The following is a 23,981-nucleotide window of genomic DNA, read 5'->3' on the forward strand; positions in this document are numbered from 1 at the left end:
GTTCATGTTGCTGGGGAGCTGGCACAGCAGATGTTGAAAAATTATCAGAACCTTTAATGTTCTGAGCCAAACTGGACTGTGCAAGTATAGAATATAGATTTCTATAGTATCAAGACATTTTAAACATACAATGTCAAAAATCAAATTGAATCTTGACCTCAGAGTGAAAAATCTTGAAAACATGTTTATGTCTAATGTGCGTGCATGCATGCAACAGTGCACATGGTCCAGACATTAACATATGAATACAAGGCACATATTCAGACACTCTTTTAGTGTCCTGAAAAACATCTTGAATTTTGTTCCACCCCTAACTTCTATTCAGCGCTAATCTGAATTAATTTAAATAATCTATGTTGCACACTTGCACCAGTTATCTTACAGAGAAGCTGGACATTGAGCTGTTATCTAATGTAAATACATTTAATTGCTGCAACTTGATTTTAACCTGTAAATGGCCTTTTTACTATGTCCTGTTCTTTCACACATTCACGCAGAGGGGCGTGTGTGTAGTGGCGGTGAGGCAATGATGACCTTGAGTTATTTATAGCCAGTGAGAGGAGCTGCAGTCTGCAGGCAGGACTGTACTGCTTCAGTCAGACTCCCCTGAGAGAGCTAGAGAGAGAGAGAGAGAGAAACACATTGAAGGGAGGGGCAAGAGGAGGATGGAGCTCTGCTCTCTCTTAGCCCTGCCTGCCAGGTCATCAGATGAACTAAAAAAGATACTGGGGATACAAAAGGGTTGAATTGTTTGTAGTTTGTATTATATTATCAATGCAATGTTTTTACTGTAATGACTTTCTGAAGCATTAAGTTTGAGGTTATGAGCCCATAGAGAGACATGATGTGAAGGTCACCTTGACATCCAACTCTAATCAGATTTGTCTAAAAACGTGGTGCTGTCAAAAGCACACTGCTCTTCATTTGACTGTACATTTACGGTAGATTTGCATGTTTCAGCATCCTTCCAGTCATGCCTAATTCATGTTTTGAGAAGCAGCTTATGGCTGCTTTGTACACAAATTTCGTCCACATCACCCAGCCAATGAGACGAGAAAGAATCATCTCTGATTTTAGGGGCAGCAACAATCAAGCCGGCCTAAAATTATGCTCCAACACACCCACTTCCACTCAAGAAGGGCTTGTTAATTAGCTGATTAGTTGGATTAATTGTGTAATATGCAGGGCAGGGCTACTACAGAACCAGGGCTCAAAATCACTGTAGTAAATGTTTCTAAGCACTTTGCTTGTCTGCACTGTGCTCACACAAAACAGTTTCATTTCATCTCCTTTTTATTTCATCACCTTTATTTACATAATCCTCAACACACAGCGCATAGTAGATTTTTTTGTATTTTTTTTAAAGCACGGTTCTCACGGTGCAGTGTAGTACAGTTCTGTCCATCTATAACAGTGGTTCCCAATCTTCATACTAGGAAACCCATGCTCTGCACATTTTTGGGTTTTCCCTACTAGAACACACTTGACCCATCTGAGTATTTGAGAGGCTTGTTAACCCTTAGAAATCTCAGTTATCAGTTAAAAGCATGGAGTAATTCAATATGAATTATTTCTCACTCATAGCTCATTGAAAGGATTGGAGATATTCTCTCAGAAGCACAGATTCAAAACTCTGAATAAATACCACGTTTGTATTAGTAAGAAGATCAAGCATGAAATACAGCTGGAAGTGCGGACTGAAATCCGTCCATACAGAATGTCAGTCGATCAATTACATAATTACACGTGGATAGTATAACAAAATGAAAGTAATGTTTTCACCTTCTAAGGGTTGATTAATGAGTTAATTAGCTAAATCAGCTGTGACAGATAACGCAAAATACAAAAATGTGCAGAGTATGGGCTCTTCAGTGCTGAATTCAGGAACTACTCAATTCCATTCATCCTGACCTCAGTCTGGCAGTCCTTCTCTTTCACACAGTCGCACAGTCATTCTCTTGCGCGTGCAAAGTGGGCTCTCAGTCAACGGGCCCTTGGAAGATGAGTTTGACGTGACCATGCTCTCCAGTCAGCCATGTGCCGCAGAACGGACAGGCGGCGTGGAAGGCGTGTGTTCCGTGCGGCAGCGGGATCTGGCTCCAGCCCTGCACCGTCTTTTCTGAGCACACGTGGCCGCAGGGGCAGAAGGCATGGGTGGGGGGTCCGGCGTCCAGGTACAGGCCGCCCTCACAGCCCAGCCACAGGGGCACGTAGGGCCCCACCCTTCGGCACATGGGGCACTCGCGGTCCCCTGTGCTGGCTGGGGCGGTGCCTCCGGCTCCAGCCCCACCTCCAATTGCCGAAGACCCTGCCCCTTTCTCCTTACGGAAGCCCCAGTTGTGGTAGCCGTGGACGTGGCCGCAGTTCATGTAGACCCAGGGCTGCTTCTTGTCGACAGTGGCGCGCTGGGCCAGGCTGGGGAAGGCCAGCGTGTTGAAGCCGACTGGACACTGAGGCCGTGCTGCGTTCAGCTCCTGCCGCAGAGACTCCAGCTGCTTCAGCGTAGGCGTCCGGCGCAGGCCATCGGGGGTCCGCCACAGCAGGGTGGCCCCACACAGGTCGATCAGAGAGCCATCCTGCAGCATGTTCGATTCGTTTTCCACCTGCAGAAACGGGAAAGTCCAGATGCTGTTTAGTATTTTGACAGAACTGTTGCCAGGTTTAAAGAGAAGCAAACTTCAAATAACCAAACATGTCCTGGCTCATCAACTACAGTTGGGGTATGAGGAAAAGTGTGCAGATTAGATTTCTGGCTAAACTATAGTTTTAAAGGAATATTTCTACAAAAATATATTTACACAAATCTCCCCGCATCCCAGAGGTAACTGATCAGCTAAGACCTTTTCTGTCTGAAGTTTGCTTCTTTAGTTTTGCACTGAAGATACAAGGCTAATACAGCTAATACGTAATGAAAGCTTATACGTTGAGCTGGGCAATATGGCAAAAAATGTAATATAATACTTCAAGAAGTTTTCACAATACACATTATGTCACTATATTATATATTTTTTCTGACATCTGACAACTTGGAAGAACATTCTATCAAGAACTGTGAATCCTATGCATTGTGTTCCGCATTTCACATACTGTGCTGCACTATATCCAATTAAACAGGACGATTATGCTCTTTCTAATCAAACATGCAGTTGCAAAGTGCTTTTAAGTACTGATGGTATCCACAGTATATTAAGAAAAGCATACTGTGATAAATTATTTAGTTATCACAATAACTAAATAAATATTGTCATATTGCCCAGCCCTATTTATGCAGCTCTGTGCAAGCTACATGCCTTATTCATTACACAATTGCCTCAAATCTCACGGAGTTGTTGGGTAATTAAAAAAATAAAGACTTGGTTTCTGACACTGTAGGACACTGTAATCTATAATAATGAACAACAGTATATTAGATAGCTAAAACAGTAGTATCAGCCTTCTTGAAGCCTGAATTTTGTCTGTACTTGGGGCTAAGGCTGAGTGATAAATTGTATTTTTATCCAATTTTTGTATGTGAATTTACACAATAAACACATCGTTAAAGACTGTGATAGACTGTGATGACAGAACAGATCAAATAACCCCATACACATCAAAATTATGTAAACAGATGGCTACATTGTAGCACTAGAAGCCCAACAAGTGTTTTCCTGCACTGTGCTTGAACTCTGCTCTCCTATGTGAAATGGGAGTAACGTAAAATACACATGCACAGCTCAAAAACTACTCTGTCCTGAACTATGAGGCTGTAACAAAGCTTAAAACATGATGACCATTCTCAGTGTTATGTGTAAAATGCATAGACTGTATGTAAACTATGAAGCAGTAGCGGCTACTGTTAAAAACGAAGCTTCTTAAAGTATTAAATGTATACTTATTCATTTTGTCGGCATATGTCACAAATAAAAATACACATATTTAGAACAGAAAAGTCTGTCCAGCAAATCCTGACTGACCTCATGGAACTCACTCATGTTTCTCAGGCTACAAAGTCGCCACAAGGGGGCGCCATTAGCAGTCAAATAGCTTTTGATGCTTCATAAGAGCAGTGCTTCACATCAATGACACAAAGTGTCCTCGTTCAGCCTCAATGTGCACACAAATGTGCTTGCAGTTCTAAAGTAGCTATTAGTAATTCATTTTTTTTTATTTTGCACAATAGTGAATGTTTTTTTTGCTATCTGCTTTAAAAAGAGGTTAGTCAAATGTCTGCTTACACAGCAAAAAAAAGTACTTGTGGCACATGCAGTCTGAGGCATACTAATTTATTGCTTCTCATATAATCATTGTAATAGCTTTATCAGCATATCATGCAGTGCTACATTGGGCCATTTTTTATAGATAAAAAAGTTACCTATAAAACTCCACATTAACAATTATTGTTAGCTACATTAAGGCCTATTAAGTCAGGCCTTTTCTATGGACAAAAAAATACATGCACATCAATGCTGTCCTTCACTTTGAGTCTGAAAAGGATGGCCTGTGATGCAAAATTCTCAGCTGGAGCCAGGTCTATTTTCTGTGGTGTTCAGATGCCTTAAAAAGCTGACCAATCAGAACTCCATTGTCATGGTTGCAATACAAACAAATGTGCGTCAAGGTGGCAGCAACATAGCTTATGTTGCTTGTGGCAGAGCACAAAAGTTTATACAACAAGCAACACTGGTTATGTAATGCAAGAGAATATATGGCTGCTGAAAGCCTGGAGAATGACGACGAGTACCTTTACACAACATATCAACTGTTTACAGCCATTATTCCACAGCTAAAAGCCTGGAAATTGACAACAAGTACCTTTACACAACATAACGACTGTTTATAGCCATTGTTTTTTGTTTATCAAGGTGAATTCCAGTCTATCTCCATCAGCAATTCAATTAACTGCCAGTGTTTACGCAATACAGGACTGGAAACTGGATTCTAGGTTCAGCTTTGAAGACCTCCGGAATAGGTCTTTGGTCTTGTGGATCTATTGTGAAAGTAAAGAAGAAAGCTTCAGATGCTGAACGTGTCTTGGTTGATTACATTTGAGATAAGGAGAAAATTGTGTATATTAGATTTTTTGCTGAACTATTTCTAATATTTTCTCAAATATTTTTCCATTATCTCTTCTTCAGGATGAACACCATGAGCTATTTTTTCATTTAAAAACAGCTGAAAGGTTAAGAGTCTGCATAATTATTGAAGTTCACACATAATTTAATAAGAAAGCATACCAGTTTGCCTCGCTGTTGAGCAGAGCGTGTCTCTCGGAGGGCAAAGACATTTCCACACACTGAGATCTCTCTCCACACCCCTGGAGCCGGCTCAGACACAAACTCGCCCGCAGGGTGCATTACTAGCACCCCGTTGGTGGTCAGCCCGTCCATTAGGCCATCTGAGGTCCGCCATTTGGCTGCCCGCTCCTAGGGCACAAATAGAAGACAAAAGTCAGTTGCTACTTTTATTATTCCACATATAGAAAATGTGCATATAAAGTATCCTGTGGTATCCTGTATCATATATTCCAAAAAGTTATTATACATATTATAAACATTAAATATAATTCATTCACCGAAAAGGTGTTGTGAAATTACAGAATTTGAACATATAGTTTAGGCATTTTAGTGTACATTACAATAGTATTGCATAACACACACTGACTAACAAGGATTAAATGATTAAAATTCATAGCCAGACGATACAGGCGTTCCATTTAAAGATACTGGCTGTATGACACCTTACTCCTACTACTTGGAGCGGCACCATGTACATGCTCTTATTTGTAATATTTATATCCTTATGGATATACAGTATCCGTATCTTCTTTCTTTCTTTCTCTGTTCCTCTCTCTCGTTCTCCACCTCCACAGAATGGCAGTGGGCAGAGGGAGTCCGTTGCGTGCCAAGGACATTAGAGTGTGTCAGGACTCGTGCTGTGGTAAGTCATAACACGCATCACTGACTGCTACAAAACTATTACCATCCTTCTTCTGTCTGTGTGCCCAAGCTACTGTATGTTTACCTGGCTTTGATATTCTGGTTTGAAATAATTGACCCAATATGTGATCCAAGAAGTCTATGAAAACAGAACTCTGCCATGTAGTATTGAGAATGATTACCAACAAACAGTTTAAGGAAATGAAAAGCACAGTATTGCTTTGTCTGGATTTCGATCAGCTTCTTTTCAACAATCAACTCAAATAACCTTCAGCAGAATGAATGTACTGATCGATCAGTGCTTTTATTCTGCTGCTCTCTAGACTCTAAACGCTGTCTTTGCTGATGGTGAGCTACACTACCTTTACAACTCCTCTGTCTCAGCTCCAAAGGCTCCTTTCAGTATTTGTGTCCTCTGCCAATGTCTTTTTCTCAATGAGTGAACACTGTTTCAGCTCCCTGTGCTGTGATTCAGACTTAGACTGAAAAGCATGTCTCCAGTGCAAAACCTCTGTGTAATTTAGGTTCAGAAAGCTATGAGGGGAAACCTGTTTGGTCACCTTATTGAATTAATATTTCTTTCAGCAAGAAAGTTCAGCCAGTTTGACGACTACGCTACAAGCCTCTTGGTGTTAACACATGATAATAAGCTCATACATATTTGTTTAAGAAGCAGTTCTTGTGAAGCAGTTATAAAACGTAACCTATGGTGAATTTATACAACTTGATAACATTTGTACGCTTCAAAATTAGATTAAGTAACTTGGAAATATTAAGCCAAACTCAGCTGCAATTAACTGAATGAACCGGTGATGCACCAAAATGAAAAGTTTTTGTTTTTCTTTATGCTTTTGAATAAACACACTAAGCATAAAAACTTACAATTTTAAAGTACAACTTTATTCAACAGGACAGAGCTAGCTGACAATAAATGAAAACAGTTTACATAAACTTATTTCAGTAATTTCAATATAAAATGATAGAACAACTGGTCATCCATGGCAACGGATTCCTTTACTGTTCAGTTATATGGCTGACTTTTTTTTCACTGTTGATTTGCTGCTGCTCAAACTGTTTTAACACCTCTGCTCTGACCAGCACAGGAGAATGATGGAAACAAACAACATTTTTATTCACTGTTTTTCAATTTCATTATCATTCAAATGATTTGTTAGGTGTTTGAAGGACTTTCGCTGTGGTCCTTTTTGAACTTCCCTTTTTTCAGCAAAAAATAGTCAGAAATGGCGCTTCCAATTTTTGCCTGAATAGAAGGCAAAATTAAAAAAGACTACAACAAAGTATCAAAATTGTTTCAGTGAGCGAAATTTCGGTGCATCCCTAGAATGCACTGAAAATGTGAATGTAACATTGCCCTACTCACTTACTTATATTGCACTGCAACAGATTTCTGATTCTCTAAAAATACTTGCACTGTTTTCTCTCAATGTCAGTCGTAGCCAATTACCAATCACAACAATGTGTGTGAAACACTGCATCTTTTTTCAAAAGCCGTCCATGCACAGATGTAGCTAAGCTAAGTGAGCTAACGCTAACTGTTGATCCCTGTCCTTGTGACTTAGACAGGTCTGTCATGGTCATTAAATTTCAGGTAACGATTAATTGCCATATCAATTATGGCAATTAATGGTTTAATTGTTCTTTTTTGGTTACTTGTATACAACTATTAAAGTGCAGACCTAAAGTGGCCAAAGTGGATGAGTATCTGTTTGCTTCCTAGCTGTCGATATTTAGCTCCCAACTAAAGACGGATAGCTTGAGCTTAAATGAATTACTCACCGCAGCCCTATAAAGGTGTTATAGCACAAGTCAGAATTTAGAACTTTTGTTGTTTTTCTTAGACCCTATGATTAACGTGTTATGCAGGAAAACATTAACCAAAGAAAACCAACAATTAACATGTTGTGGCCAATTATATGGACAGAGAATTAACTTTTTTGTATTTTAATACAAGTTAACACTCTAATCCATACATGAAGGGCAGTGAACATAAGACAGGTTCAAATTCTCAAGACTGATGGATCATTTTACATAGCATTGTAGCAAAGTCAGAAATGACAGTTATTGTGAATATATGCTCTTTGCGTTTGCATATGTACTGTAGCATGTATAGTTACTAGTGAGGTCCAAAACTAATGTAATTCATTTTCCTGTTTCTTGGCTAATAATATATCGGCTGATGATATACTGTGTACCGGAACTTCCCATCTTTTTAAACAGTGCCATGGATGGCAAGAAGCAATGAAGAGAAATAAACTTGAATCCAAGTCAAAGAGCCCAACGCTCACAGAAATACTGCCATAGTTGGCTGAGTGGTTTGGGAGCCGTTCAAAACTCCACTACTGCTCCACTGTCAACAATTCCAATGAATCACTGTTCAAAAGATAACAGTTCGATTGGCAAACTGCAAGCCTGGCCCTGTTATTCTAAGGTAAACAATTGTATTGGTGATATTGTTGTTTAATTTTTCTGCTGCGTTCAGGCTACCTCCGCGATTAGTGCTCTGACTCACCCCGAGGAAGATGTTTTTAGAGGAGTCGAAGCCGGCGGCGTAGATGCGGGCGGTGTAGGGAGCACTGCGCTCACACATGATGCGGCAGGCGTAGCGGGAGATTGTGCTCTGGGCTGACTGGCCCCCATCTCCTCCTGCTCCACCCTGACTCTGACCCTGCCCACCACCGCCACCACCACTGCCTGCTGTGTCCGTCACCACAAAGTCAATCATGCTCTCTGTGGAACGGCCAATCTGTGATAAAAGCAGATACATATAAACAAGAAAAGAGTACAGGTGACAAATAAGGTCTGGTTCTTTACTATTAAAGTTATTATACAGCTCAATGACAAACTCAGAGACCACCTGTCATTTTTTAATTTCTAGTCAAAATAGCCATGTTCATTTTTTTTTTTAGTATCAGGGAAAAAAGAAGAAAACATATTTAACAGAAAATTACACAAAAGCACCATCAACTAAGTATAATATAGATTTTTTTATATTTATTTCAAATTCAATATTTTTTCAATATTTTTCAATATTTATTTCAAATTCAATATTTAGTGTGTCCATTCTTTGCCTTTGTTACAACTTCCATTATTTTCAGAAGACTTTATGTTTTTTCAAAGAAATCTGCAGGGATATTTTTTTCCAGACCTCCGTCTTGGAAGTTAGTTGCATTTTCTGCTTCTCACAATCAGAATAATCCCAAACACATTCAATGATACTGAGGTGTTCAGTACATTGTTCTGAGAACACAAGTAGCTTCTTTGTTTTATTTGCAAATTTTCTTTTTTTTCCTCTATTTTCTTTTCTCAGTAAGCTTCCTGACAGCTACACATCATTTCAGACTCGACGTTGAGCTGTCTTCTCACAGTAGAAGAATGGACAGAAACAGCTGTGGATTTTTTCAGATCTGAAGCAGTGGAGCTTGATTTTCTCCTCTCTCTCAGAGATGGAAGTTTTAAGTACTGTTTATCTGATGGTGACAGTTTTGATGGTCTACCAGGTCTTGCACGGCTGGAGGAGTCTTTTGTTTTTCACTTATTTATCGACTTATTCTCAATTTTTCTTTATGCGAGTGGATTATTTTATATCTAATCTCTTTTGAAATATCTCATGTAAAATTAATAACTTGTATTTAATGGCGATTTTAACTGAAAATTAAATAAACGAAGGGTGGTCTCTGACTTTTGCACAGTACTGAATATGCACTCTCAAAATGAAGACTCCTAAAATAGAGTTGGACGTACAGTTCCAGGAAAAACTTGTGGTGTAGTATGAAGGTTCTTTAAACTTTAAAAAGGTTCTTCAAACGTACACATCTAATTTACAAAAATGATTCTTTAATGGTTCTTTATCACTCCGTAAAACCCTTTTTGGTGCCTTTATTTTTTAAGATTGTATATACATAATACATAATTATATATAATAACCATCATAATATAGCACATTACCAAAAAAGACATTAACTTTTGTTAGTTAAGAGATAATGAAAAGTGGTATTTGTGAGCTATCTGCTATCTAAACACAAATAACAGCAGTATTGTAAGTATTGTTCACCTGGAACATATCTGTGTTGGGGTCATGTGTGTACTCCACTATAACAGAATGACTCCTTGACAGTGTGTAGGAGATGCTGTGCTGGCTCTTGTTGCTCAGGGCCTGAAACACATGTACACACAAACACACACAAGCTCTACTCAGCCAAGCTTTCATTCTTTGTTAGCTTTTTTATTCCCCTTACACCAGCACGCGGAAGAGGGGGGTGTTCTCAAGATCCCTAATCTTATGCAATGTGCACTGCAATGTTATGTAATGGCTCTCCACTCATACCATTTAGTGGGCGAGTCAAGAGGGCAGATATGCAGGGCTACACGGAACGGCAGGTTACAGGTTTTGAAGCTGACTCTTACTAAAATAAATCAGCATCAAACTTTTAAGCTCTTGTGTGTTAGCAAGTTTGGCATCATGGTTTCAAGACATTCAGGGTAAGAGTGCTATTCCAACTGATGCATCATAACTGTCCTACGAAACCCTCGTATCTCTCTAACTTTAAAGGAAACTCCAGCCACATTGAAAAATGTAACCATTGCTAGATTTGATGTAAACATACCTACTGGCATCCTACAGCAGTTCTGCAGTAGTGTGGAGAATGAAATGTTCCTGTTCAAAGACCTCAAAGTTCAAAGTACCCTGAAGCTGGGAGGAATATCTGAAAAACTACAAGTGCTTTGAGGTGGATTTCTGGGGGTGGGTAGTTTTCCCCCACTAGTTGGTGAATGCAGAAGGAAGGCAGACAGATAACATTACTGTTAGGAAGCCAAACATATTATTGCAGCCATAAACCTGTCCTCAAATCATTATTACAATGGAGAGAACAGATTACTTGATTGACAGTAATGAGTCATTCAGTGAGAAAGACAACAAACTTAAAGCTAGTGAGCAAGGTAGCTACCTGGCTATCTACATGCCTAATCTTTTTCTCTTTTCTTTAGCCGAAAGCATAAAAGGAAACTTCCTATTTGTTTTGAATAAATATAAAATCGCTGTTTTCTTTACAAATTTGATCAATGAAGACTTACACCTATGCTAGTTTTTTTGCGTTTATTAACTTATAACTCAGTTGCTGGCAGTTAGAACTGGTTGTATGATGTATTCATGTAATGCACGCTGGGTACTGTAGTAAGAGGACATCAATCAACGAACATGAAAAACATGAAAACGATACACAATTGTGAATTCTGTTGGTAGCTGTGCTACAGAATGCTGCATAGCATTATTAACATACACACAGTTATGAGGTTTTGCCTGGTAACAATCTTTTAATAATAGTATACACGCAGTAATGCAGTTACATAACAGTGATGAGTTCTTGGTTGTATTTGAATATGCTGGAATGCTCACCTTTGACACCAGAGGTGTTGAGACATTGTGGATGACATCAGGTTTGACACCATTGGCTTTGGGTCTCTTGTAAAGGGCTAGCCGACTCCTTCTGCGCCCTTTATCCCCGCTAGCTAGCGACCCATTATGCCTGCATACAACAAGACTACAACAGTTAGCTACACAGGCTAGCACACTACAATTCTTTTTAAAACAATGTAATGTGATGAACACTGTAGCAGAATTTCAAGCACAGCTTTAGCTAAATGGCTTTACCTGTTACTGCTTAATTGAGGTTAGCACTGTGGAGGTAGGCAGAGCTTCAATATATTGTAAGGATAAATCACTACAAAGTAATTGAACAGTAACATATCATTCTGCTTTTGTCAATACATGAGTAGGAGTCATGTAGAGTTAACAAAATGGCCGATGAGATGCTTTAAAAGTCTGTCATTGAAGAAGGATCCAGCCTTTGAAATCATCAATGCACAGGTCAATAGCTCATTCACTAAATGAGCTCCGTCTCTTTCTGCCTCTTCTCTCTCCCCGTATTAATGGCAAAAGGGTTAAAAAGGTCTCTGTGTCTCTCTCCCTCTTCTCTCTTTCCTTAACTATTTGTCAGTGGTTAAAATGCCTCTCTGTCTCATCTCTCTCTTAGAGGCGTTCATTTCCCTGCTCGGCTCGGCGGCTGTGGGGATTTGAATGACGTCTTTGTCGGCAGTCAAACGAGGTGTTTTACATCCGCAGCTGAAATCTAAAGATAAGTCAATGCACCAGCTGTATCTGTGTGGCACCAGTGCAGCCAAGCGACCTGAATGATGCCGCGTTCATTCATCCAAAAGAAAGGATCATCACTGGAGTCATATTTATTTGAGGGCAATTTTACCCTTGAACTCCATCTCAACTCCTTCTTTCAGCAGAATCTTGGCAGTGTGGGCGTGGTGTTATAGAGATATGGGGTTTTAGCTAAATGAACAGTGTGCCTTTGAAATCTAGTGTGTCTGACTGAATGCTAATATACTGTGGATAGTATGAATGACACCAGTGCAGGTTAAACTGACAGTGGAGTCCTATACTATACCATACTATGAATTATTGTGTGATGTAATGCAATATGACAGAAAAACAAAAGTCTATGTCTAGTCCACAATATGGCTTATACACTCTTAAATAAAGGTTCCTAAATGGTTCTTGACTTAAATGCACAGTTCTGGACAAAAACCTTTAACTGGTACTAAACTTCTGCATTAAGTGGAGCTTCATTAAACTTTAAAAAGGTTCTTCAAACTCACACGTCTCATTTATAAGATCCATCTAGTGAAACGTTCTTTAGGGAACCAAAAGTGGTTCTTCTGTGGCACCAGTCCAAAGACCTGTTTTTGGCACCTTTATTTTTAAGAAAGTATTGTTTCATTGCATCATAAAATCACTTGTTGCACAGACAGAACGTAGCAGTGATGATTAATTGAATATAGAAATATTAGTCACAGTGACTGTAAACAACAGCTGTTCCAACGGCATAATTCTTTTTTTCAAAATAACTGTATGATTCTGCTGACCAGGGTTGTTAAGTAACAACTAGCTTTGCGCTACTGTTAATGGTACTTTGTTTCATCTCTAGCACGCACAAAATCAGAAAATGGATATATTAGAGACCCTCTATAATATCTGCCCTGTTTGGTCAGATTCTGAAGAAGATTCTAAATTCCAAACCTGTTGTTGCCCCTAAACAGCTTTTCTGTGGGCAGCTTTGACTAACAGAAAAGAGGAACAACAAAACAAAGCGAAATTAGGCAATTAACATGGGCTGTAAAATATTTTAACACACTGGCTGTACTATTGTTTGGGGTGGAAGGATCTACCAATATTAAAGCATATTTACAATTTACAAAGTTACAATGTTTGGGGCAGCTTTTGTATACAATACGAAGTTGTGTGTTATTGTGAATGATATCGCTGCTGTAATACAATGATGGTATCATTGTGATCTATTGCCTAAATATGCCATGCAATACATCACTTACCAAGGCTAGGCCTAATAACTACTAAATCAACCACTGAACCAGTTTACATAATTAAAGAAGCCCAGCCTTCATAAAGCTATCCAACAATGTGTCAACTATCACTGTATCTCATAAGGCAGCTCTTACCCCAGCACAATTAGTTCTCCATATTTGATGGGCTCTTTGTCTCCAGGGAACAGGGCATCGTGGGGCTGAGAGCCTGAGCCCAGAGGTGGGGATGGTTGGCTCTTGTTGCATGATGGGCGCAGCTCCAGGGAGGGCGGGGGACACAAAGCTTCGGAGCTCCCTTCTAAAACCATGTCCAATAGCCACGGAGCTCACAGCTGAGAGAAAGGGAGAAAGAGAGGGAGATCATTACGTTGAATAGGCTTATCATGACAACATGTTTGCGATTTGTCATGAGATGAAATACGCTGTCTCGCCTATAGTAAATATCAGAGAGAAAAAAAAGTATGATGTCTAATGGAGCCTCTTTTCTGGATTATGAGAGAAAATAACAGTGGTATTACAGACCAGCTGATTCATGTAATGGCTAGAAACCGGATTCCTGTAGCGCTTTGAAGTTAACAACCAGCTAACCATCAATCGACAACCTGTCTGGAGCAGGAGACTTAACGAATCCTGAGAGAGCAACAACCTACCTGTCCAAACGCACTCCGCTGCTGGGGCTGCCTTTCATTTAGAACAGTTACAGCATTGGCATTTTCAAGCCTCAATACATGCTGTCAAATTAACTGGAGGGATTCTTCATAATACTACACTTCAATATCTCAAGGAGCAGTGGAAGCCCTATGCTTCACCGTGCTCATAGGATCTGTACAAATCCTGCGAGATGCATATTAAATTTGCCAAAATTAGGGGTGTAACAATACATTGTGACATTATAATATTGTGTTGCGAAACTATGGCAATGTGCTTTGTAGAGATGTGACAAAGCATTGTGGAAGAACAGACATTCTCTTAATGATGGCATCCTTTTTTAACCCCATTTTTCTCCCTAATTTGGTCATTGCCAATTCCAGCTGCTTGTTACGTCTCCTCCAGTTATACAATGCTACCAAGCTGTAAAGGCTAACACTTGCTTCCTTTGAGACACGTGAAGCCAGACACTGCATCTTTTTAAACTGACACTAACACAGTGTCACTGGACAGCTCAACACGCTTGGAGGAGAACACTAACTGCAATCAGCACCACTCAACCACTCACTCCAGCACTCCTCCTGCCTCCCCACACTGATCTCATGAGTAGGGGACACAAAGACATTGATACAGTCATTATTTTGCTTCATTCGTATGCTGCTTAAAATTTTGTGGTAATATCGAATAGTAATCCCAGTATTGTGATTTGAATAGAACCGTGGGCTGAGTATCGTTACACCCCTAACAGTCCAATTGACTTTTTATTCATGCCTGATTCTGTAACATTGCTAACTGTAACATTATCAACTCTTAACCAACGCACAGTCAAACCAGGCTCTGAAATTTTGAACATATAGCGGTTTAATAACTGTTAATATAAAGAGTATTTACATTATATCTTGGTACAAAATACACAAATATGTATTGTAACGATTCACAAAATTCATTGCAAATGTACCTTACATTAATATGCTAAAGTTTCCATTTTATTAGTTTAATAAATCATTCAACATCATAAAAGTACAATATTTAAAACAAATACTGTGCTTTTTAGTGTCTTAACCTAAAGCTTTAGCCAAAAATAACATGCTAGTCACAATACAATACGTGATACTGTGGTAAATTTTGAAAAAAGGTGGTATTGCACTTCAGTATCAGTGTCGACTAGTACTACATTATGTATAGCCTGATGTTTATTAATAATAAAATCCATGAGAAACAAAAAAGCACTGAAAAGCTTTCAAAAATACACTGTAAAACACAGAGTAAGCATCTTGCATATTTGATTCATTTTGAAATATCATGGCTTTATGTGTCCTGCTGGCTCAAGTACTCGCCTACAAGGGCAATTCACAGGCTTACAGATGATGAACAGCACAAATCAACCAAATGCTGTTCGGTTATCGTGCAGCAGAGCGCTGGGTGTGTGGCAGTGAGAGGTGGGATAGAGTGGACAGAGGGGAGGGGGCCGAGAGAGAGAGAGAGAGAGACACAGAGAGACGGACAGGGAGGAGATAAAAATAGAAGCAGCATGTTGGTGCAGGTGATGGAGGACAGAGGCAGGGATGGAGAGAAAGGCGTGTAGAGGTGAAATAAAAACACTGCACATGGCAGAGCGCTGAAGGCTACGTCAAGATAGGCAAAAACTGAAACACGCCGAGTGAGCTGCAGCCAGACTGTGACTGTGGTGGGGGGTGTAGTGGTGGGGGTATGTACGCCTGCGCGCGGGCTGGCAGGGTGATGGATTGCCTGTTCTGTGCCACGCACTTTCTAATCAACCCACTGTCACAACCTGGGGGAGGAGAGAGAAAGAGAGAGAGAGAGAGAGAGAGAGAGAGAGACTGAAAATGAGCAAAAAGAGAAAAAAAGAGATAGAAAGAGAGAGAAAAGACAGAGACAAAAAGAAACAGTGAGAGAGAGAGGCAGAGAGAAAAAGAAAGAGGAAGAGAGAAAGAGAGATGGAAAGAGAGATACAGAGAGTGCATCAGAGAAATTGAGAATGAGCAAAAAGAGAGAAAGAGAAAGAGAGAGAGAGAGACAGGAAGATAGAGAAAGAAATAAACACAGAGTAAGAGAGAGAGAGAGATAGAGGGGTTAAGGGTAGAGAGTAGATTAGACTGAGTAATGTGATGAGGTGATGAGATGAATACAGAGGGATCCGTGTGTAAGTTAATGTTATAGAGAAAGACATTAGAGGGAACAATAGCAGGACGGCTAGCGCTGACTGTGTTAGCGTTGTACCAGTGTTCTACACATTACTGGGCAGATTATCAATAATGCTTTGGCTTCTTTTGCCTTTATTAACAACAGCAACCCCCTCAGCCTAGACACCATCTGTCCTCTATTCTTCTTTCATTTTTCTCTTCATTTGCTTCTTCTTTCTCCACTCACATCTAGGTTTCTCTACATCATTTCGCCGATTCTTTCGCTTCTTTACTTTCTCTCTCATCTCCTCTGTTCATATCTTTTTTCTTTATCTCTTCCTGTTAACTCCTCTGTACCAAAATGCCCCTCCTCACCTCATCCTATCTCAATTCACTCCCACAATCCTCTCTGCTGCCTCTGCAGCGTGGTGAGTGTGTGTGTAGATGAGTGGGAGAGAGAGAGAGTCTGCCTCATCTATCAAGAAACAGATGAAGGGGGTGCTAAATATACACATACACGGAAATGATCTCAAGAATAACTTATGAAGCCCGCTCCAGTCTGATCTCACCCAAACTTAATTCTTCATAATCTGTATGCTCTCCTCAGCGGACCATTAGCCTAGCAAATCTCACGCTTTTTCTGTCGGTGCTGCAGATTTCTTGTGCTGAACGCTGCTGCCGTAGCAAAGCCAAAGCCATAGCAGCACTGATGGCCATTTACTGAGGTGTTGTGACTGCAAGTGCTCTATTATCTTCAGCCATGTTTGCATTATCTAAACGACGCTTGTCAACGAACGCTTGTAATGGTCCAGCATTTACAACGGTAATTGCTATGTACACAGTAGAGTCTGAAGCAAGTTTGTACAGGGTGTTTGTAAAGTGTTCATAATAGTGCTGCCTGTGGAACCATGTTTATATAGTAGATGTGTGGGAAATATTCACTGTATTCGCTGTTTTCAGTTGAGCAAAGTTGGCACCTCATAGATATTTCCTTGTTGTGATGGAGATGGTGTGACTGTATACTACAGTAGGGAGGAATATTTTGGACTAGGACTGGTTACTGACTGAGTTACTTCAATACTGCAGAGTAATGCACAAATTCCATCATTCAGTACTAGCTTTCAATACCTAAACAGTCAGTCCTGACATGCATGTTATTAATGTCTTTTTTTGTGTGCTTCTTAATTCGTTTGCAGTCTGCACATCATATGGGTTAAGCTACACACACTTTCTGTCTATAATTTAAAATAAGGTATTGGAAAAAGTATCATTCAGTAATCAGTACAGAGATCAAAGTATCAGTATTAGTGTTGATCTAATTCTGAAAGACACCCAGCTGTAGTAGACAAAATACTAGTATTGCGATACTGCTGCACAGTGCTTTTGCAATGCACCTCAATAATGTGACATAGTTAAAGATCATTCTGGAATAGTGAGCAATATGGCCACAAATGTAAATCACAGTATAATTAAAATTACTGACATTTTCCATATGTATCATAATTCAGTGTATTTGTTTTTCTTTCAAATAAACACATTTTAGATGCTTAAGTAAACCTATTTTGTAGATTAACAATGGCATATTAATTTGGAATGTGCCTTCACTTTTAATAAGAAGCATGTTTAACAACTAAAGTCAATCTGAAATAGTTTTGGGCGAAATCGTAAAAACAGTTTATAGGTAGGCCATATTGTTTTCTAACCCGAACTAGATAAAGACGAGTGCATGCAAGTACTCACTGTTTCTCTGAGCAAAGCAAAACTGCTTCAGAATGCTGTTTTTCTACAAGCCATTCATGCTATCTGTATTAGCTGAGAAGCTGCGCAGCCTCTTGACTTGTAGACTTAGCCTACAGACTGCGGGGTCACTTGAAGCAGCCGAGCAAGGGGCGCTGTAGTGGGTGCACATGGACAGCCAGCTAGTCTCCATGACAGGTTAATGGCTAACAGCTAATCCCAAGAGACCTGCTTTTCCTTCCACTCTCTTTTCCCCCTTTTTACCCCTTAAAAGGCCAGGGCCCGCCAGCATGCCCAAAATTTTATTACGCAATTCTATAGCCTAAGAATAGCTCAACCAGTCAGCACTGAAGTCCCTGTAGTTACTGAAAGATGAGTCTTAGTATGTAATAAGCCTGGGATTTTAAAGGGTTAACTCATTACCTCATTACATTCTGTTGTCTGCTCCTTCAACAACAAACTGGACTAACTCGCCTTAGACTGCAACTCACTACATGAGAGGTGAGGGAATTGCACTGCATGTACATTACATCATGTGCGTATATCTGTGGAATACTTGTATAGCAGTAATAACAAAACACATACCCTAAGGAGAATTCCCACAGGTATACCCGATGAACCAGTATACCATCATTTTCCATTATTTTGACCAAAACAATTCACTCTTGTTGGATTACATAATCTTAATTTGTCAAAACACCCGCAGAAAGTGGTTTCTCATCTGGAACTGTGATTGGTCAGGATGCTCACCACCGCACACAGAAAAAAAACATTGTAATTATTTAAGGGGCTCATTTGCACATTTCAGTCTTCTGTAATATCGATATCACTGCAAATAATGCAGTTAACAAATGCTATATTGCACAGTCCACTGTTCTACTTTACTTTCTTGAGATAACCCTGCATGCTAGTACTACTCTACTTTGTATTGCAGTGGCTGTTAGAATGATAGTCTAAGTGTTGTAACGGTGTAGTTTGTTTGAAGAAGGTGTGAAGAATGTGTAGTCTACAGTGTGTTCTGGGTGCTCTCATGGTTGAGTAAGTGTCCTTACAGTGCTGTCTAAACTCACCACTCCTGTCTGGACAGCAGGCATCTTTTATTTGGAGCCAACAACAAAGGCAAAATGAGAGCTTGTATTATATCATTGTAAATCATAATAAATTACATCACAATACATTTTTTCAGTATATCAGAAGTATTTCTAGAACACTGAACTGCATGTATGATAAAAAGTCAGATTTAGACCAGTTGTATAAGGACCCATACAAATGATCTAAATGATTCGATCAGCCCATTTTCCATGATCTTATTTTATTAATGTTGTAACAACAGTATCACTACGAAAAACAACACTGTTTTTATACTCTGAGCCTTTTCTGAATGTGGCACCACTGTTTCTGGTGGTGCATTTTGCCCATTTAAACTTTTTGGGAAACTTTTGAAAACTAAATATCATGATACATATTATGTATCCGTATGTATACATTTGAAAATGACTTCAAGTATCTTGATATTATATTGATGGCAAATCTCCCATCCTTACCACTAATCATGTCTCTCTCTGTATTACTCTTACAACAGTGGCCTTGTGAACTCTTAGAAAGGAGGTGTACTATACACAGCATTACAGTTTACTCACTGCATTATTGTTTAGGTCAGCAGTTTCATATTTCAGTCGCCTGACTGACTTTCCTTTCCACACTTTAAAAAGATGGTTCTTCAAGGGTTCTTTAGTAAAGGTAAAGGTTCTATTTAGAACCATGACCACTCATCCAACATTTTAAGGAGTCATTATAATTAGGGATGTACAATGATATTGGATTAGCAGATAATTGTTAATACTTATTAGAATCAGACAGACATTTAGATTTGACTGATATTTGGTGATGTATTTACTGTTCTCTAGGAGAGCAGAATGTTTAGGTGCTGCTGAACTACTGTGCTAAAATATCTGCTTTTGATTCATTTTACTGAATTTGTAACTATATAGCCTATGAATCAATGTTATGTTTCTGCATAATGCTGATCTAGGTAGACATAATCCCAATTTCCACAGTTCATAAATGTTTATTTTTCAGCATCGGCTGATACGTACATGTAAAATATGGGACATCAGCATTGGCCCACAATTGCCATATGACGACTGGATCTTGTTTATGTTCTCTATAATACTGTAACGGTGCTTTTATTTTGTTAGGTTTACTTTTCCATATAAATCATAACGTTTAGCTTTCTAATCTTTTGCTTGGTGCTAAACAAAAGTGCTATATAAAAAATTATTATTATTTATTTCCTCATACCCACTCTTATCAAAAACAACAACAAAAGTAACAAAAGTAAAATAAGAAATTTGAATAAGCATGCAATTAATCTCATGATAAATGACTTCACTTAGACTGAGACTGTAAAAAACTATATTTAATCCAACACATAAACGTATAGAGAGGGAGAGAAAATATGTTCTCTTCACTGTACCAAACACAAGCACTCTTCATCTGTACTCCTTTTCACTCTACAGGTACCAAATTTAGCCGAAGCGTCTGCTAGTCCTGCAGACACCGAGAGCTAACACTCACCTTCCAGAAAGCTCTGTTGCATCCACACAGAACAAAACTGCATTTAAGGAAATCAAACTGCTGGGTGAGCAGCAGCTGCTGAATTCGAGGCAAACTGCCTCACAACCACAAGGTCGCAGGTTCAAATCCCTTCATGATCCTCTAAAGAAGATTATGATGAAATGTCAGAGAACTGCAGATCATAACAGTCTGTTTTCTGCACATGGAGCTGCAGAGCTGATCTACAGTATCTGTAATACTACAGCCTACTACAACCAGGCCAAATGAGTCATTTCTCCACTCCAATATGTCACAGGTGGCTACACCTCCACCCAAACCCACACACTCACACCGCAAAGTACAGCCAGTCAGCCAGCGAGAGGCCCATAAACTCATTAAAACAGTGAGACAGGCTGTGCTGAGTCACTATGGTTAACATATATCCACATTTCCTTGTCAATGTCATACCTCTGTGTTATGCTTTTCTTTTTTGACATAACTAGAGATCAGCATCTCACATCCATACAAACCCTAAAAAATCAAAGAAATTATCACTTAAAATATAGGCTAATCATAATGACTTGGTGTAGGTTGCATGTTACATATTGACATTAGGTGCAGGGCAACATGCTTAGCAGGTTTACAGCAACATGCAACATCTCACACTGGCCATCTTGCAGTTGTTGCCACGTTTTTATGCACAACGTCCACAAACAGGCCTTGTAAGTGAAGCTTCTTTCATCATCTCCGGATTTACAAGCGAAACACAGGTTTAAATATGAAATGAGGGCTATGATCGTCATTATGTAATGGCATTACGACTGTGCTCTCTGGCTTGCACTGCCAGAAGCCTGTGTGCTCTGAGACGACAGATTGCAGGGCATTGCGTCTACAGGACTACACACAGCAGAGCTGAGCTGAGCAGAGAGGAGACGGACGCTGTGGACAATGTTGATCGTGGGAAAACAGCACAGGACAGTTCACAATCCCGTTAACTGGACGTTTTGACTCGGTCTCTCACGGTCTTGGGCTCCTACATTGAACCAACGCTGTGTTTTTATCGCTTTAGCTGACGAAGCTGAAGTTACCTTTACATATGAATTTTCCGTTCCACCTTAACTGCTGCACCATTTAAGGTGGACCGGGAAATTAGAACAAGAAGCAGACGAAGAAGAAGCTAACTTCAGCTTCGTCTGTCAAAAAACAACAGTCTTGGCAAAACCCACTACAGGAGCGAACCATTATCAAACGTTATATTCTATAAAGCTGAGAAAACGCTTGTTTTTTCCTCTTCTCTCCTCCTCGGCACAGCAGTCTGAGAGTGAAGGGAGGAGGTGCACCAGGGACTCCGTTCATTCCCCACACAGACGGTAATAAACAAGGTTTACTACGCAGAAAGGCTGCTCGCGCTGCTGATGCCCTTAACAGCGGCCAGTCGTCAGGAAATCACAGGATGAAATGAGCTCAAAAACAAACCAAACACTCACCCGCTGAAGATGTTTGGTATCCGCCTTGAAGAAGACCCCCTTCCGACTCGTCAGTCCCCGTGTGGTGTTAAAATCTGTCGTCGTGTTGCTGAATCATCGCCCGCTAACGTTACGGTGATCTGGACGTCGTGCGGTTCGCATCGCCCCGCCAGCAGCAGCAGCAGCAGCAGCATCACTCACTCTCGGAGCTACGACGACCAGACCCGTTCTTAGTCCGGCAGAAAGGGGCATCCTTCGCTCCGGAGAGTCGTCACGCCCATCTCTCCCTCGCGTTTCCCCTCGTCAAAAAAAGAGAAAGAGAGAAAAAAAGCATCCACGGAAGGTTTTCGCCCTCGCCCACGTCGTCGTTCGGTTATTCGTTCGTGGAGGAGACCACGGCTCTTGCGTAAAGCCCGCCTTCAGAGTCGCTGAGAGAGCGAGGTTAGCACCGCCTCCCTGCTGCTGCCTACGCGCCCACTGGTGCTGCTGCTTATTTTCACCCACCTGTATTCCGGAAAGCCCCGCCTCTTACGCTGGGATTGGCCCATAGTTAGGACTCGCGAATAGACCTGTGCTGATATTAAGTAAAATGATATCGCGATATTTGACACACACACACCGATACTGTTATCGTAGCCACCGTCACTGCATTTTAGTTAAAGACGGTGCAGTTTCACCAGAGATACACAGAGTATCTAAAAGGTACTAGTTACACAATGTGCTTGCTAGAGGGTCTACCACCCAGCCTGAGAACAACAAAGACATGATGCCCATTTAGACCATCAAAAATGAGGATTGCTGTCTCATTAGCCAATACAAAGAGCCTTCATGGATTTTTCTCAAAGACAGACTGTAAAAAACAGTAAATTAACAGAACATAAACCTTATTAAATACTTCTAATCCCTGTCAACTTATTATTTAGAGTTCAAATAACTCATAAATTTAAGCCCAGTAAATGATGTTAAGTTAAAACCCTAACCCTACATTTTTTTACACTCCCCAAAATGTATAACCAACACATTACTGCTATTAAAAAATACACTTATTGTCTTATACATGTAGCATTTTTTATACTTCAATATTATTATACTGTAAACTGATAAAATTGACTTTGATTTTTATATTGACACATGCCTGCTCATCAGCAGTCTGTCCTGGTAAGAAATAAAAGAAAGCACCCTACACACTTTTTTAACTTGTAAGAAATAAAATAAAGCACCCTACATGCTTTTTTCTTTAACTTGTAAGAAATAAAAGCAAGCACCTTACACGTTTTTTTAACTTGTAACGTAGCAGTCCAGATCTGAAGCTGTGTTATGTATGGCAGTGCTACAAATGAAAGCTTGAACTGGGTGTTTTTATTTCTCCCCTCGTCCTGAGTGCTACATACTTGCAGTCTGCTTGTGAGAATTAACTATTAACCAATCCTAGCGCAGGGGGCGGGCCCTGCCGGAATACGGGTGTAGAATATGCTCTCGCTGCCGAGTCGTAACCATAGAAACGTTGACTGAACGCTGTGTGACACGTAGAAAGTCAGCTACTCTGCGGAGTGATAACGCTCCACATCCGGGCAGAGCGGTGAGAGGAGGAAGTATAGAAAGACTACACTCAGTGAAAGTGTGAGCACTGTGTCAAAAAAAGAAGAGTCTAAGAAAAATGAGTAAAAACAGGAGTTTCCAAAACTGGAGCTAAAAATTACTATAAGTTTTAGAGAAATTGGGACTCCAACTGTGTAAAACCTGGTAGACCACTAGAACTGTCCCCTCAGATAAACAGCACTTAAAGCTTCATCTTTAAGAGAGAGGAGAAAATCAAGCTCCACTGCTTTAGATCTGAAACAAATCCACGGGTGTTTCTGTCCATCCTTCTACTGAGAGAAGACAACTCAGCACTATGAGTCTGAAAGGATGTGTTGCCTGAGAACTTGTAGAGAGGAGAATTACCTCTCTGTAATGTCTTCAGGGTTTTTCTAACGCTAGAGGGCGCTCCCGAGCGAGTCCAAAATGAATGGGTTAATATGAAACATTAGAGCAAAATCATAGTTTCTAAATGTTATATAAAGAATACAATCATTTCCTGAACACTGAATAGCATGAAACATTTT

The 23,981-nt window shown here is 40.0% G+C and overlaps 1 protein-coding gene across 1 annotated transcript; it reads right to left on the minus strand.

The window, feature by feature from the left end:
• Positions 1–1,290: 1,290 nt before the first annotated feature.
• On the minus strand, positions 1,291–22,275 carry peli3 (pellino E3 ubiquitin protein ligase family member 3). Its single transcript, XM_036597503.1, has 7 exons — positions 21,898–22,275; positions 13,461–13,657; positions 11,332–11,461; positions 9,988–10,089; positions 8,446–8,679; positions 5,214–5,402; positions 1,291–2,603 (listed from the first exon to the last, which is right to left on the minus strand). The coding sequence occupies exons 2-7, from the start codon at positions 13,631–13,633 to the stop codon at positions 1,980–1,982; spliced, it is 1,452 nt and encodes a 483-aa protein (XP_036453396.1). The 5' UTR covers positions 13,634–13,657; positions 21,898–22,275; the 3' UTR covers positions 1,291–1,979.
• Positions 22,276–23,981: the final 1,706 nt, after the last annotated feature.

The sequence above is a fragment of the Colossoma macropomum genome, unplaced genomic scaffold (assembly GCF_904425465.1).
Source record: "Colossoma macropomum unplaced genomic scaffold, Colossoma_macropomum, whole genome shotgun sequence".
Classification (NCBI taxonomy): Eukaryota; Metazoa; Chordata; class Actinopteri; order Characiformes; family Serrasalmidae; genus Colossoma; species Colossoma macropomum.